Source organism: Camelus bactrianus, chromosome X (assembly GCF_048773025.1).
Source record: "Camelus bactrianus isolate YW-2024 breed Bactrian camel chromosome X, ASM4877302v1, whole genome shotgun sequence".
Taxonomy (NCBI): Eukaryota; Metazoa; Chordata; class Mammalia; order Artiodactyla; family Camelidae; genus Camelus; species Camelus bactrianus.
The window spans coordinates 96,711,287-96,729,077 of NC_133575.1; the positions used below are offsets into that span (position 1 = coordinate 96,711,287).

The 17,791-nt window shown below is 36.8% G+C and overlaps 1 protein-coding gene across 1 annotated transcript in view; it reads right to left on the reverse strand.

The window, feature by feature from the left end:
* The window catches only part of TENM1 (teneurin transmembrane protein 1), a 700,775-nt gene that overhangs the window by 432,051 nt on the left and 250,933 nt on the right, over positions 1–17,791 (reverse strand). Inside the window, exons 5-6 of the mRNA XM_074360055.1 lie at positions 2,380–2,640; positions 668–724 (exon numbers count right to left, since the gene is read on the reverse strand). Of these exons, the coding sequence (XP_074216156.1) occupies positions 668–724; positions 2,380–2,640 (318 nt within the window). The remainder of the gene's footprint in view (positions 1–667; positions 725–2,379; positions 2,641–17,791) is intronic.

The window sequence follows — 17,791 nt, forward strand, 5'->3', positions numbered from 1 at the left end:
TGCAAAGTGTTATTAGATTTTCATCAAACTCATTTATAAATATTGCTTTCAGTATCCCTCCGCAAAGGGGCAAAACCCAATGAGCACAATGAAGGCAAAAGTAAAACGACACCAATGTCCCCTCATTGTGGAATGACACATTATAAATACAGGTCTACAGAAAACAATAAAGAACATTTCCTTCATTTGAACGTGATGACATGGGCATAATGTGATTCTTAAGCCATGTCAGAGGATCTGAAGGAAAGACCAAGGCCATTTGATAGGCAGCACTGTAAAGTTATGACAGTATCTGAACAATACTAAATTAATGGCTAGAGTCGTGCAAAAAATCGTAGATAATGTAGGAAGTCATGAGGCCAAATCCAACCCAAGCTGATTTCAATCTCTACCCCATGCTAAATCAATGTCTCCCTATCCTACCTTCAGTCCTGTCTTGAACTTCTCCCCAGCTCCCCCTCACCTCCTCTTCACCATCAACATACACACATGAAGTTTTCCAAGAGGAAAGCAAACCGACAAGCTTCCAATAAACTAGTCTTTGACAAGTTAATTAACCAGGCCTGTGTGTTGTTTGTCAGAGGAGCAGGGTTGCATTTTGTGTGGTGGGTGTCAGGGATCGGGTGAGGTAAAAATAATTTGTCATCAAATATTTGGAAACACTTACCTTGAGTAGACCCAGCTTGAGCTTCCATGTCACAACAAACAGGAGAGAATTTAAAACCTGTAATAGCAAACATTTTTACTAATTAATCCTTGTCCAAATCATCTGGAAAGACTCAATCTTCAATCCTGACCCTTCATCCAGCAGTATTTTTTAAATAACAGATTCAATGAAATATGATTCACATACCATAATGTTCACCCTCTTAAAGTGTACAGTTTAGTGGCTTTTAGTATTTTCACAGAGTTGTGGAACTATTACCACTACCTAATTCCAGAATAGTTTCATCACCCCAAACGAAAACCCATACGTAGGGTCTTGCAAGAGTAGAATGGTGGAGCCCCGTGGGGAAGCTTTTCTTTTATTTTAATATTTCTACCCAGTGAACTGACTAGAACCTCTTTGTCAGGAGTGAGATGAGGGAGAAAAGGAAGTCTGGGAAAAACAGGAGATCATCTATCATCACAATTCATATACATTTGATCATTCATTATCTTTCCTGTTCAACAGGTGAAACCCAGAAAGCTGTAGGGACCAGTCCAAGTTCTCATAACTTCCATCTTAATGCTCTTTCACTAACATGAATATATAAGACATAAATCAAATATGTTCCCTTCTCACTTCCATACTTCACCTCCTCTACACCCTTGGCCAAAGTCAGCAATACATACATACATACATACATGAAAATAAACTGAAAACATCAAGACCCTCAAGGATATTTGGTGATATTACAAAGTGTACTGGACTATCTTTGAGGAAATGATATTCTAACTCGTTGGCAAATGGTCATTCCTGATTAAACCTTTGTGGCCAGTATCCCCTATGGGCTGAAAGAGGCAGAGGAGGATGAAATAGAAAAAAGCTGCAGGTACCAGGCTGTTGGCTACCTCTCTGGCACCTGAGAAAATACTAATTAGCCACTGTTAGGCCTGGTGGCCTTGTGGTCATGGTGTTGGGACCTACGAAATTTAGACAAACAGAATGATGAAGAGATTAGATTAACGTGTTTAATAAGCATTAATGTGATTTTTATGAAAGGATTTTGTCCTTTAGTAGAGACAGAAGAGCAGAAAGTAAAATAAATTAACCTCTTCCCAACAAATCAAAAATACAAAACTTTTTCACTTCTAAAAGTTGTAAGTAAATAATGGATAATTACAATTTAATGATACTTATTGTCTAGCAATTGGCTGATTTTAATTTACCTCCTTTTTTTTTTTTAATCATTTCAGTCTAACCTGGTTAATTTGCATGTCTGTACACTTGACAGGTCAATCTGAATCAAGATAGAAAGCACATGCAGGATATGCTTGCTACACAATTGTTCATCTCACTGTTCACATATTGATATGAAGCCAAAATACGTGAAATGAGTACTTCTATAATAAATGTCACTAGTATTGTACTGGAAAATAAAGATGAAAATAAAAGATGAGTAATAAATAAGACACACACAATATTGCTGACTACAGCAGATTATTTCCCTTGGGGGAATCACCAGAAATAAAAAGCATTTTGTCTATTGTTGTAAATGAATGTGTCTATTTGCCAGATACTCAGGTACATACCTTGTCCAGGGTACCCCGCTAACCTGCGTTTCCTCTCTGCATACTAAACAAAAGACAGGCAGACACAGGGAGGGAAAAAAAATCAAAGGCAAAACCCGGCATTCCCTCTGGGTTTTACTTAAATAGCATAGACAGTTCTATTACCGTTTTCCCCATCAGACTTCCTTTCATGGTCAGTGTCCGTCAAGGACAATGCAGAGTTGGCCCGGCTGGACAAACAGGAGCTATGCTCTGACTTCATGCCCCTTATCCACATTCTTAGTGCATGGTCAGGCGAGGCAGCCCCTTCTGTCTCCGTGTCCACATCAGACCCCATCTCTAGCTGGTAGCCATGCCGAGAGACATTGTGCATGTCTGTCTGGTAGCCAGAGCACAGAGTGTGAGGAGGTTCACAAAATTCCATCTCTAAGAAGAAACAAAGTTCAGAGAAAAAGTTTAGAAGCGTACAGAAATACCTGATAAAATTCTACTTTTTTGTCCTTTTGTCCCCCTCCCCTACTGCTAGTATTTATGTTTTTGCAAAGTTAGAATTCCGGCCTTTTTATTTATGGTAACTAGGATTCTGTGCTTATTTTGCACTTCTGTAGCTTAAAATTATGCTACTGTTGATTCTTACAAGGTTCTGGAAAAAGCATGCCCAAAATAGCTTTATAGCTACAATTTTAGGCTGCCCTAAATGTAATGAAATAAGTGAGTGCAGAGGAGTATAAAGTGTAGCGAGCTGTCCTTTAAAAGATATTTCTCTTCTAGGAAGAATATATATGATCTGTAGAGCACACCTATGCTTAAAATATTAAAATTATTGACTTTTCTAAGTATTTCATACATCTTAGAGTTAAGAATAAATAATTCAACATGAACACTCTGAGGAAAAAACATTAAGTTTAAATATACTTTTTCAAAAGCATTTTCCCTAAAACACATTAACCTAAACTCTAAAATTATGAGTATTTAATATCACTATTTCCCATTGTCCCCAAAGGAGATTGAGGCTGACTTTATGTTAATTATTCTGTTTCATTCATTCCTTCAAGAAATACATCGGAATGTTTCAGTTGTATATTGCACCTCAGCAGTGCTTCATGGTTTCGATTTTTCCCCCAACTCCCTCAAGCCTTAGAATCCTAAAATGTTTAGGATCTTAAAGACGATGTAACGAATCCCCTCTGTTTAAAGTTTAGGAAAATGAACTCCAGAGGGTAGATGTCTCTTGTCCATAGCCCATGTCAGATGGCGACAGCCCTTTTTCCTAAAACACTCATCTACCCATAGTGTCTCCTAGACACCAGTGAAGCCCCAATCAACTTACTGCATGAATATCAGGCATTATTCAGTCTTACAGTCAATTTTGCATTCAATTATGGCAAGGTGTCAAAAAAGGAAAAAATTGCTTTAACAGTCCCTAATAAGTTAATGAAAAATGACCACATGCCAAGACATATCATCTGAAATGTCTATGTAATACTCAGATAAGGTAATCCGGGGATGTTATACACTATATAGGATTTTCTCAGACGGACATCAGAGACAGGGTATGTCGTTTGGCCAGGAGGAAGCTTAACTGAGTACATCTAATCCTTAGCACATATCAATAGAAGGCAAACCCTTAAATGAATTTAATTCTTTGAATACAGAAAGTGCTAGAATTTAGACCGACCACATACTAGAAAGAAGTGTACAGAATATGAATATATTCCTTAAAATAGCTATTTTTTGTGACATGTAATTGCCAAAGGTTTAACAAATCAAATCTTAATGCTTATTTAATAGCCATTAGGTGCCCAACACCGTGCTCCGTGAAACAGATATTGTAGGCAAATAAAGCTACTATATTGTATTAGAAGTCAATTATAAATTAATTCTTTCAGGGTTATACGTCATTCTGCTGAGAATGTTGCTTATGATTTCTGTGACGAATGTCTTTAAGAGTAATTCTATTTCTCTATCAAAATTTGCCTAAATTCCAAAGGAGTGATTTTTAAAAATAGGCATGGTTTCTACTCATCAAACATAAAACCTTATGAAACTGCCTCTCCTTGACATAAGGCTAAAAGTAAAATTCCATTTTGCCCAATATAAATCTTAGTGATCTAGAATATTGTGATCGGTTAATATTCATGCCTCTTAATTTCACAATGTTTCATTATCCAATCCTGCTGTGCAGTGTTGCTACAGCAACCTGGTCATGAACCTGTCAGCTGGGAGCTGTTGGGAAGGAATTTCATATAGGCCTGCGTTCACAACTTCCTTCATTCCCCTAGACCATTGGTTCCCAAACTTGAGCATGCTTCAGAATCACCTGGAAGGTTTGTCAAAACACAGATTGCTGCTCCTCCCCCCACCCCTCCGTTTTACTGTCTGATTCAGCTGGTCTGCAGTACTGTCGGAGAACCTGCACTTGTAACAAGTTCCCAGGTAAGGCCTATGCTATTTGTCCAGGGACCACACTCTGAAAACTTCTTCCCTAGAGATTTCTCTGAAGTCAGTGGGAGCCAGGAAAAGGGTTCTGAAGTGAGAGAGTAACCTTACTGTAGCATTCCCAATGATTTTGCAACAGGAGCTCAAATTCTATTTTGGAGACACAAGCAAGAAAGAATTACTGTGAAGTGCCCTCCATTTATTTGCAATGGTTTCAAGGTGCTAATTAGGAAATTTACTTTCAAAAGCACAGACTTGCATTCATTTTCACTCATACAATGGCATATGAGATGTGACTTTCCAAATATTTTAATATGAATATCTGAGTCATAATAAGGACATTCATTGGAACAGGATAAGCAAATAAAAATAAATGCACACCCAATTTGTCATTCCAGATAATAAAATAATAGAAAAGGTTAAAAAAAACCTGACGAATATAAGCAGAATCTCTCTTTGTTAAAGAGATTATTTTAACCCATTCAAAAAGAAACTTGAAGATGGATTTGTCCCCTTCTAAGGAAATGTAGTGTAATACAATCAAAAAATTACATAAGATTTCTATTGGAACTATGATTTGAATATAAAGACTAAACCCCAAATTCTCCAACTAAATAAAGTCAGATAAAAGTATACTTCCTTGCCAATATAAAATTTTGAAAAGTAACAATCCAATTAAGCTATCAGTAGCTCTTTATTTTAATGGTAAAGCACAAAAGGAAAATAGAAATAAGGAAAGAAAGAAAAGCAAAAATTTCACTTATTTACAATAAGTGACATTCATTGAAATGCCTCGCTTCCTTTTCTTGAAATCAATGTTACCACTGTAAATTATTTCCTTAAATAGACAAACGTCTTGGTGGGGTTCAAAATTCCCATAGGATGCATTTTCCATAAAGAACTTAAAAGGCACTATAAGTGGATGTTTTTAGCCTTGCACATATAACCTTGTTACCTAAAATACTACATATTCCCTAGAGAAGATAAAAATTCAGTTGGATTTATTATAGATCTATTCTTACCAAAAAACTAGCCACAAGAGAAATGTAAGTACTATCTTAGAATATTTAAGATTTAAGTGGATAAACTGGTACTGTGAGAAACTACATTTCAAGAGTAAACAGACATAAATGTTGCCAAGTAAATGATGTATGTTGGCCCCATGAACATGTATTTAATGTTTAGTGTAAGGAAAGCCGATTTTGCAGCCTAGTAGGAAACAAAATCTGAGCAGATTAATAAACAGTTGAAATCTAATTTTCAAAATGGGCAAAAGATTTGAAGAGATACTGCACAAAAAAGATATAGGAATGACCAATAAATGAATGAAAAGATGCTCAACCTCATTAGTTATTAGGAAAGTACAAACTAAAACCACAATGAGCTACCACTACAGACCTACCAGAATGGCTAAAAAATTCTGATCACACCAAGTGATGGCTAGGATGTGGAGCAACTACATACACTGCTGGTGAGAAAGAAAAATGGTACAACCACCTTGGAAAAGAAATTGGCAGTTTCCTAAAAAGGTAAAGCTATATTTAACAGGAGAACAATGCACTTTGGACATTTATAATGAAGAAATAAAAAGTTCTGTCCATACAAAAATCTGTACAAGATTGTTCAGAAGCTTAATTCATAAGAGCTAAAAATTAGAGACAACCCAAGTGTCCATGAATAGCTGAAAGGATAAATCACCTGTGGTATGTCCACACTATGGAATACTACTCAGTCCAAAAAAAAGATTGAACTATTGATATGTAACAAGATGCATGGGCCTCAAAATAATTATGCTGAGTGAAAAAAGATCAACAGAATGTGTATGTACTGTATGCTTCCATTTAAATCAAGTTCTATAAAATGCAAACGAGTCTATAGCGACAGTAGATCAGTGGTTGCCTGGGGAAGAGACTAAGGGAAAAGTGGAGAACAAAGGGGCACAAGAAAACCTTTGGGATGATCTAAATACCTGCTACCTTGACTGCGGCAATAGTTTCACATATGTATGCATACCAAAATTTATCAAAGTGCACACTTAAAGTATGTGTAGTTTGTTGTACTTCAATTATACCTCTATAATTGTTTTTTAGTGGATTTTACAACACACTAAAAAAAGTAAGAGAGTGAGGAGACTGGAAAACCAGTCAATTTTCATAGGTGAAGCCAAGGGTCTCTGAGCTAGAAGGAGGCCCTGTTTCTTTCCTTTTAGTGGAAGAAAGTACATGTAATATGAATGAAAAGGTAGTCAAAATGCAGTTTTGCTTACATCTAAGCCAAGAGGCAATCAAGGCTAAGTGCTGCATGATTTCTCAGTGACCCTCTAGGGAGCACTATTTTCCTAGGAACATAATAGTTGAAAGCCAGTTTCAGTGGGGAAGTGAGATTAAACTGATCACTGATGAGCTTTCAGCAGCTAAGGGAACACTCTGTAGTTGGGGATCATGAGTTGGGGATAAGCTGAGTGGATCTGGCATGAAGGATCACTTTAGGCCTCTATGAATGCTAATAAATTAATAATTTAAAATTATTTTATGAATACTGAATAAAATTAACTACTCTATTTTCTCTCTAAATTGAGGGATTGATCTTCAGGTGTTCAGCCTGGAGAAGTCATTTATCATAACTTGAAAGGGGAAGTAATAGTTATTTACATCAGCGTTTTTCTAGGAATGTGACTTCTGAGTTTCTGATAAACTTTATTCTTCTTAAAATTCTACCCATCCACCCTTCCTGTAAAGATGAAGCTTTAAGGCATCACACTCCAAATAAATAATTGGAGGTCAAAAAGCATGATAAATCTTAGCCATGACCCAAGTGATTTGGAATATAACTTCCAAAGAGTGTAGTCCATTTCCAAAATAAGAAAGAGGGAGAGGGGATAATATTACTAGTTTTAACTACTATGACTCATAACAAGCCTATGGACTATATGCAAAAGCAAGTGTCAGTAATTAGCCATGTGGTTTCTGGATAAGTCATTTAATATCTTGGGGCCTCAGTTTCTTCATTCACAAAATGTTCAGGTCCAACCAGAAATAAATCTCTAGGTGAACTCCTGTGTTACAAAATTCTGTAATTATAGGCTAAGCCTGTTATGGCAAAATGTGGAATGGTTAATATTTTCAAATGGTAAAAGAATTAGTGGTTTTATGAGTCAAGGTGCTATTCATACTTCTGTGAAGGATAATTACACACATTAGCTAAATAAGATCTTGTGTCATGATTATAGGTCTTGCTGTGTTAATGTATTGATGCAGCTTAGGTATCCATTGTGAATTTCAAGATTATTAATAGGGTATGTAAAATATACCATGTAAAAAGTCAACTGAGTAAATAGTTTACTCATCAAACACAAAATTATCAGTTTATAAATATGGCTATTACAAACAGTATTCTCAGGCATAACAAATTAAAATTCACACAATTAAAAAGTACTACAGACCCACTAATAACTCATTACTGGCTCTAAGGAAACATACAATGAGTTATTACAGTCTTAAGCAAGCAGTACAAGGAAGGAAGGGAGACCAGACTGGAGACACAAAATTTTCACAACTGGGTACCATTTTGTATTTCTCAGTTTGAGATCTTTGAAAGGAAAAGGATATCAAATTGTCAAACAAATCAGTTAATGTAAGTTTACTTAAACACAGCTCTGCTGAACACCCACTCAATTTCAAGTCAAGAAAACAAAACAAAATAGACTTCTCTGATTCCTCTTAGTCTTAGAAAATTAGCCCAATTTAATTTCCTCTTCTCTTACTTTGTGAAAAGCTTGATCAAAGGCACAGGACTGTACTAGGGACTGAGCAGACTGAGTTAACAGGACCATGTCATGTCCTCTGGCAAGTTCCACAGAGAGCTTTTTTAAAGGTCTAAATGACAGCAAAGTAATAACGGCACACCACCCAGACCTGACCTTTATTTTTCTGCTGAGGGAGCATCAGCCCTTTCTGGGGCACAGAAGTGAGAGATGGCAGGCTCCCACATGTAAGTCTAGAGACTGGGGTTATCAGAGGACTTCAATAGCTAAGCTTCCTGAAGCCTAATCTCCCCCCTCACAGTTCCAAATGCACCCACTATCTTGGTATTTAGGACCTACCAATTATGCCTTATTTAATTTTCAAGGTTTCTCCATCTGTCAGTATGGTGAAAAGTACAGCAACAAATCTAGGCAGAGTTAAAAGCCTGAAGTATAAACATTCATGCTCTGTGACCCATATTGGCTAACTGGAACCACCCCAGAACATAGTTAAAAGACCATGTTTATGTCAAAAAGGATGTTCTCAAAGGTAAAGTAAGTTGCAAATTTGTAAAAATGGCTCAAACCAAAGAAGGACACAGAAATATAACATAAAGTCAAAAGGAAGGAAGATGAGGTAGGAACCCAGAAGAAATCAAAAGGGACTCCAATCATATTTAGAGAGATGAAAATATCCTTTGGCAATCTAAGAAGGAAAAGAATCTAATGTGGGAATAAACAACTTCTATTTCCTTGAACTAATATTCATCTTAGTGCAGGGTCCAGATTAGACTATACTCACAGAAGATAGGAGAACTTGCTCTGAAGCTACAGACAGTAGTTATCACTACAATTAAAAAGGTGATGCCTGTTCTACAGCATTCATAACAGGAGTCTGGAAAAAGAATCAGGGACTAGAAAAGATGGTGGGAGGTCCTGGATGTCAGCAGAAATTTTAATCAATGAGAACCTGTACATGTTCCCTTTATACCAACATTTCGAATGAGACAGAGACTTCCTGGCCTAAATGAGAAATTTTCAGTGCTACTGAACACTGAAAATGCATGGTGCTCAATGGCCCTAAAAATTTCTCATTTCTTACCTGTGTTGGTCCAATTTTCTGGCTGTTCATATCACTTTGGAGGCTAAATCCTTATTGACCACTATGGTCTTCCAGGTATACTTCTGTATTTTCATTATGTTCACTAAGCATGTGAAACTGTTTGTTTAATGCATGCATGTGTGTGTGTTCATTTTAAACCATATTAATCTGCAGCACAATTTCGTCTAGAAAAGAACAGTGAGCTCTTTAGAGTTAGATGACCACTAAAAACACTTGCAAGTGTTTCAAAAAACATACTCTTGAAGGCAAACAATGTGACTTCTACAACATTCTACACTATCTGTAAGCATTTATTTTGTGATGATTGAGAAAGATATCAAGATAGAACTGTGCATCAGAGTCACTGTCCACAAAGAACTACTGAATAAACTACATCCTGCTCCATTAGGGGATTCTTCTCACCATCTTTCAAAGATGCCCTATTTATTTTTGCCTCTGTATCTTTGGACAAGTGGTGCCAACCACCCGAATTATGACCCTCTGATTTTTCACTAATCTAATGCCTAATAACTGGCTTAATCAGTACCTTCACAAAGTGTTCTCCAACTTTCCTCTCCCTCCTCCCCATAATCTTACCTTTCTTTACAGCATATCTAATCTTTACTACATGATTTTATACCTGATTGTATATCTTTTCTGTATATCATCTGTATTACCTCCTGAACTAGCCCTCTGGATCCTATAGTGTTTTCTAAACTTTTAGTATCTCTCAGAATCAAATGAGATAACTTCTGCAAAGTGTTGAAGGACTATATAAATATAAGGTGGCATTGCCATACCTCTGGCCTTAGAATAATTCTAGGCAAGGAGTGATCATAAAATACTGAAGTTTTAAAGTCAGTAGTTAATATGAAACCACTCTTGAAAGGGTTAAATTCTTGAATACAATTATGACACATATGAGATGGTTTTGCTTAACATAAAACAATGCTTGCCAACGCAAATTGAAAAATTGTTATTTTGGTAAATTAGCAACGCATTTCAAAGAATAGAGGCTCCACAAATTTGGCAAGAAGGGAAACACAGCAACCTGATGGCTGTGGACTTAGGAAAAGAACAACTTACAGCAATATTAGACTAAAAGGGAACAAGTTCTCTGTATCATCTTCTGACTAAAATAAAGGAAGCTGTCCCCACTACACTTTTTGCCTTAATGAACTGGAAAAATGAATCCCTATTAAAATCCTTCAAAATATATCTTAGGGTATAAAACTGGGAGGCCTTTGATAAAACCAATCACAAAGCCTTGGTAAAAGATGATCTTTTAGCTGGCTTGAGTCAAAATGTCTTTTGTTTCTCTTACCCATCAGTTTCATCCCATACACCAGACAGAAATTACCATATTGGCAAATCTGTGGAGTGTCCTGGAATGAAGAGGTGGCTCCTCTGAGAGACTCTGTTTTCATGAACTCAGAGAAATTTTTTTTTCAGAGATAGAAGAAACTCTCCAAATGCACAAAGGTTGTGGAAAGAACTTAGGATATTCATCAGGGACTTTTAGATTTGAACTCTCTTTAGAGAAAAACTAAGTTCTGGAGAAGAATTCCACTTCCAGTCAAGACAGGGTGACAGGGATCAAATTTATTCTCCTGCTGAAACAACAGCAATAAAAAACAGACAAAATGTATGAAACAATGGTTTTCAGACACTGGGCAGCACAGGAAAGTGATCCCTGAGATACAGGAAACACATGAGAGGAGCCCTCTGAGTGCTCTGGCTCACTGCCTGCAGAACTTCCAGGCCTCAGCATGGGGAAGGAGAAGGCAGGTGGAGGAGCCTGGCAGTCTCTCTGAATTGAAGAGATGGGCCTGGTGGTCTAGGAAGGCCAAGACAGCTAGAGTTAGTGCTGCAGAGTAGCAGAGAGGAGAGAACTGCAGAGAAAGAACTCCAGAGATCTGGAGAAGTCCCCCTGGATATTCAGCGGAGTCCTGAACAGCTCACGCATCCAAGGAAACCATTTGAGACTGGATAAAGAACCACCTGAAAGGATTAAAGGAAGCAACTTTGAATCTGAAACAGGGCTACAAATAGTCCCTGTTCTCAACAGCCAGAGTGAAAAACCCCATAATTCATGAGCATGGAACAGAGTATGCAAAAGGGTTTTGTATTCCTGTATCTATTACTGAACTTTGTTTTGAGGTCTAATCAATACTTGGCAACAGCTTTATCCTTTTGGGTCTTGCTTTTAAGCTTTGTTAGGTCAGTTGAGAGCAACATTTGCTCCAGGGCTAATTAGACTTTCATGGCTTACGAAGTTAAAATATACCTACTATATGATCTAACTATTCCACCCCTTGATATTTAACCAAGAGAAATGACATCATGTGTCCATACAAAGACTTGTACACGAATGTTCAGAGCAGTTTCATTTGTAAGAGCCAAAAGCTGGAAATAACTCAAATAGCCATCAACAGGTAAGTGAATGCAAACTCTCAAATACCCATACAATGGAATACTATTGAGCCATGGAAAGGAATGAACTATTGATGTATACAAAAACATGTATAAAATATCAAAGTGTGCTGAGTTTTTTAAAAAAGGGGCAAAAAGTCTACATATTATATTTTTCCATTTACATAAAACTCTGGAAAACGCAAACTAACCTACAGTAACAGAAAGCAGATCCCAGGTTGCCTGGGAGTGGAGTGGGGAGTGGGTGGTGGAAGGAAAAGCATTACAAAGTGGCAAGAGGAAACTCCGTGGGGTTACTGATGTGTTCACTATGATGATTGTGGTGATGTTTTCATGGGTCAAAATTTGCCAGATTGCAAACTATAAATATGTAGTTTATTGTATATTAGTTACACCTTACTAAGTAAGTTTTTAGAAAATGGAGAGAACTATAATGTTTTCTGTTTGCAAAATTTAAATATCCCAGTTGAACACTGGGAGCAATGAAACAAAGTAACATGACTGATAAGACTGAAAAACCAATCTGTGTTCACAAACTGCCATGAGTGAGGGAAATATATGAATTTCTCCTCAATGTCTGCCATTTTGCCCTCACTCTGGTGAAATTGGAAGGGCTTTCATTCTGGACACTGAAATTCCTGAATACTTAGGTCGCTATAGACTGATGTAAACATGATCAACAAATTTGGTTTGATCCTAGTATGGCAGGAAGGACTCATAGACCATTCTGGGCTCAATGATAAAAGTACCGTGACAGATCAGGTTGCCTCAATACCGGTGACACACATTTGCCATTCCCACCTCAGCAAGCTAGTTGCCTTTGTTTCATTCTATAGCTACAGATTTCTCACATAATCCTGGCTAATTATTCCAGCCAAATGCATATTATTTGTTTCAGAGAAGACTACATGAGAGGAAATGGTTAACTCAGTGTAAATGCAGCCCTACTCGTTAAACAACCCTCAGAAGCTACTTCTCGATAATGGGAGGTTAGCAATTTCCCCTTTGTTTACCACTAATTTCAACAAGGGCTCTCTAGTAGCTTAGTGTATATACAGTCAGTGGTAGAATGAGTTATTGCACAGAAACAGTTTGCACAGTACTCAAACACTCTTAGCAATCAGGGCCAGTCTTGACCCCATTCTGAAGTTCATCCGAACTAATAGAATTATTTTTGAGAGTTGTGTTTACATTACAATCCTACCAGTACAAACTTGTATTTAGAAAGAAAGGCCATTCTCTATTTGCTGTGGAAGTCAGCAAACTAATCTACCTCATTTACCAGGAAATTAATTTGTAACTGACAAAGTACAAAGTTTTAGACTTAACCACTTGGACTAGTAATTTTGATTTTAAAAAACACATTCTCCAGTCCTAGGGCACAAATGGATGGAAGTCAAGCTACCAAGGAACATGCAGTTTCACATACTGACAAAAATGTACCTCCAGACATAAGTCTATCATCTTCAATGTTCCAGACCCCAAAACATACATTATTTTATTTAATCCCCACAGTATGCCCTGTGAGAAAGGTTATTATCATCCCTATTTTTCAAATAAAGCAACTGAGGCTCCAAGAGAGATTATGTAAATTATCCAAGGCCACATACATACCAAGGGGCAAAGCTAACTTGGCACAATTTTAACACTCAGTCCTAATCACTTTATACAGCATATGAATTCACAGCCTAGTTCTCCTCACTTGTGCAATGTGCATGTGGCTGATGCTAGAACTTCCTGCTTCTCGCCTTCCCAGGTTTCATTCAGCTCGCTGCTGTTTCCATCCGGATTTTCACAGCCAGCCGCCAAAATACTCTGAGGGATACTGGCAGCTGGGAGACAATGGGCATTTCCTTTGTCACTGACAGAATGAAAAAGAGACCCTTAAACTATGCATATATTAGCTCATTGTTCTTGTAAGAGTTTAGGGTATTTTTACACTTCCTTTTGAAGTATTATTTCACTTTGTGGTCATTATTATGGATTCACTTCACCCCAGTCATACCACTTTGACTCACTGAAAATAACAGTGATATTTCAGAGAATATTCTGTGCTTCCAGACAACACAAACAACATCTGTGTCTACAGGCAGACAAATAAAAGAAAACGTTGGCCTCTCCTGTGTTTAGATCCCTGGCTCACAGCAGCTGCCTTGAGGAGAGTTTTGAAATTATTTAACAACATTAACAAAGATGAGAGGGATATTATTCATTGGGAAATGTGTATCAGGGTATTACTTCAGCACATTATCACCCAGCCAGAGGAGACAATCAGATCAAAACTGGGTGCATTTCCTGTTCATAACGTAGCATTACTATCTCTGGCTAAATAGATTGAGCCTAAATCTGTGATCTACATTCAGAATTTTACATGTATCACAGTATTCAGAGAATGGCTTTGAGTTGAAAATATTCTATAGTTTCTGATTAAAATGTTGAGGAAGTTTTTCTTCATTTTAAATTTATCAAGGAGGTATGAGATTAGATAAAGGCATGCTTCTCTTTAGCTATCATTTAATGCTAACACTGCAGGCGACTTCTACAAAATGTGTTTTCCAAAACCTCTTACAACTAGAAAGCAAAGACAAACAGCAACAATAACATTAGTGCTTTTGAATTGAAAACTTATATGGCCCAATTCCTTATTAACGTTGTCCTAAACATTTAACCAGAACAAGCAGGTGAACATTTCAGGCACTTAAAAAACAATGGACAATCCATACACATGAATGCAATTGTGTTCATTTTACAGATTTTGGAAAGATGTACAGGTCAATCAGTCTATGAGAATTGCCCAAGGACATTAACGATGTAAGGACAGATGTAATACAAGTCTACACAATGCCCGAACAGTTGACTCCATTCAGTCCTCAAATCATCACCTTGAGGGAAAAAAAAAACACCCCACATAAACAGCCAAATGGCGATTTGATGTTATATTGGCAAAATATCTGCTTGGCTGAATTTTCACTTTCAACGTAGTCACTGGCTCTTGCGCTGGTTCCAAGGTTTGTCCTACACGTGATTCTAAGTAGGTCTGTTCCTTTTGTCCATCTGCTTGTCCTTTAGCCTCTCCTACTTTATATGTAGCATCCATTATTTTTTATGGTATCACCTCCTTGTCTAGAACCCTAATTCCATCTGTTTATTCTCCCTTTCTTGTTCAACTGTTCCTTTTTGTGGCCAGTTACCTCAAAACACAGCACTGTGCTAGCAAGTCTGATAAACCTAAGCCAGGTTTTAGTATATTTAGTTTTTCCAAACTCAGGCCAAATTATATATTATCATTTCTAATAGAGCACTTCTACCCTTGGTGCACTCAGTTTTCATGCACTCAGTTCATACGGTATTCAATAAACACTTAGTAAGCACCTACTGTGTGATACGCACTATGATAAAATCTTGGCAGATAAGAAAGAAGGAAAAAAAGACATATCCTCTGCCCTTGAAGGGTTAACAATCTAGTGCAGACATGGAAATGATGACAGGACAAGGAAGTAAGTGCCATGACAAATTCATGCAAAAAGGACCATGGAGTCCAAGGGAAGTAAGGGACTCATTGTGCCTGGAAGATTAAGAATGGCTTCAGAGAAGAGATGCTACTTTGAGTTGCTTTTTAAAGGATGAATATGCCTCTGGCAGGTTAAAAATGTGCTAAGAGCATTTCTAGCAGAAAGAATCACATTTTCAAAGAAAAAGGTAGATGCCAGGAAATGGTAAATTCAAAGAATAGCAAATAATTGGCTGTGTCTATGCTATAGGTGTGTGGGTAGAGGAGCCAGTTTGCAAAGGGCCTTACATGACATGCTAAGGAATTGGATCTTAATTTTCTCAAATCATAGCCCACGCTGCTAACTGTTTCTTATATGTGAGGGTGTCAGAATCATTACAAACAAATAATCAAATTTTAAGAATTTTTCAGAAATCTATGAACCATCCTGGAAATTCTAGAGCTCTGAGTTTTAATTCAGAATATAAGAAAATTCATTTTCTTAACAAATATTTATCAACCATATAATGGGGCAGGTACTTACTGTTCAAGGTACTAGCAAAAAACTAATGAACAAAACAGAAAAATCCCTGCCATCATGGAACTCAAATTCTAGTTGGAATAAATCTGTAATTATGGTGTTCAGACCAAACTAAGTATTAGAGTCACACAGATTTTCATCTGTATATTAATCTGTATATTATTACCTGTGTATTTCATCTGAGTATTAATTAAGGGTCCCTCCAGAAGTTTTGTTAAACCTTGTGAATATGAAAGTAGTGACTCACAGGAATTTAGATTCTTGTAAAAACTGAAACTACCATGTGAAAATGATGTCTTCTGTGCATCCTCCATTAGGGAAGTTGAGGACTCCGGGAAGCTATGCTGAGATACACCGCATTTGGCCCTGCTATATGTGTTCACTTTACTTCCAAAAGGATCCTTGGCTAAATACTTTAGAGCTTAAAATAACCTTAAGGGCAGGGGACAGATGGGGAGGGCAGCCTTCAGTGGTTGGGACTTGTTGGGGAGAGGAAGAGAAAAATTGAATTAGTCCAGTTTATCTATATAATTATAAGCATATCACTATTCTACTTCATTATATATAATCAATAAATAAAAGTCCATTCTGGATAGGGTGTTCTACATAAATGCCAAGTAATATATGCTCTAAAAATTTCAAATCTGGGCACAGTTACTTAAAACAGTCCATTTGTGAACAGTTTAATTTTAGCATTAGGCTAAAATTATAGAAAGATAACTTTCATTCATCTAGGAAATCAGTTTAATTTCTTAACCTACATAAAATTCAAATTGGCCTTAGGAGAGGTGTGAAAAGAAAACTGGAAAGGCCATTTGGAATTCTAATTATTCATATATGAAATTGAAATATATATTATCTACTAGTGTATTAAAAATGCCACTGGATTCCAAATCCACATTTCAATAAAAAAAAGCCCTTTACAATAAGAATTAGTAGAATAATTTAAGAATAAAATTGGACTCACTGGTATGTAAAAATTGGAAAAACGTTTATCATAACTTTTTTTTTTTACTACTACTATTCATTTAAAAGAGATACTGGATTTCTATAAACAGAAGTAGCAATTTACGTCTATTATACACTTATATACATTCCCAATGTGATTCCATAAATATTTTGTTAATATAAACAAAGAAAAAAATCCACAGCCCCTCCCAAGGCTCTTCATGTTAAAAAAAGAAATATTCTAGTTCTCTTGGTGAGGTGACAGAAAACTACTTAGGATTTGGAGACACATTAATGGGGGGTGACTAGGGTTCCATTAAAGCAACTGGAACAAGTAATTTATGAAAAGCACCCCTCACTAGTTTGAAGAGTTAATGTGTTTCTCCCCTCTAAAATGAGTGACTTCTTTTTAGTTGTCAGCAACATAATGACCAGTACATGGCATATACCATGAGCAATGGGTCCTCTTAATAAAAATGATTACTAGGTATGTGTGTATGTATATATATATACATACACACACACACACACACACAAATATCCACAGGTGCACACAACCCACACATTGTGATTTTCAGCCATACCTTAATTTATGCTTTCTGAAACACAAGAGATTGGCGCTACTAAAATGTTCTCTAAAACCAGGGGCCGGTGATAAAGAGGACAAATTGATGGCTGAACTCTGAAGTAGAGAATGATGGGAAATTCTACTATAAAAAGCATGGAGAAGCAGGCACATGGTTTTACCAAATTTTGTATTCACTAGCTTGTCACCTCTCCTTAGCCACTGGATGTCATATTAAATGATAGTACCTTCTGATCCATACCAAAATAATACTAATCATAACAATAACAACTAACAGTTATTCTAATGCTTACCAT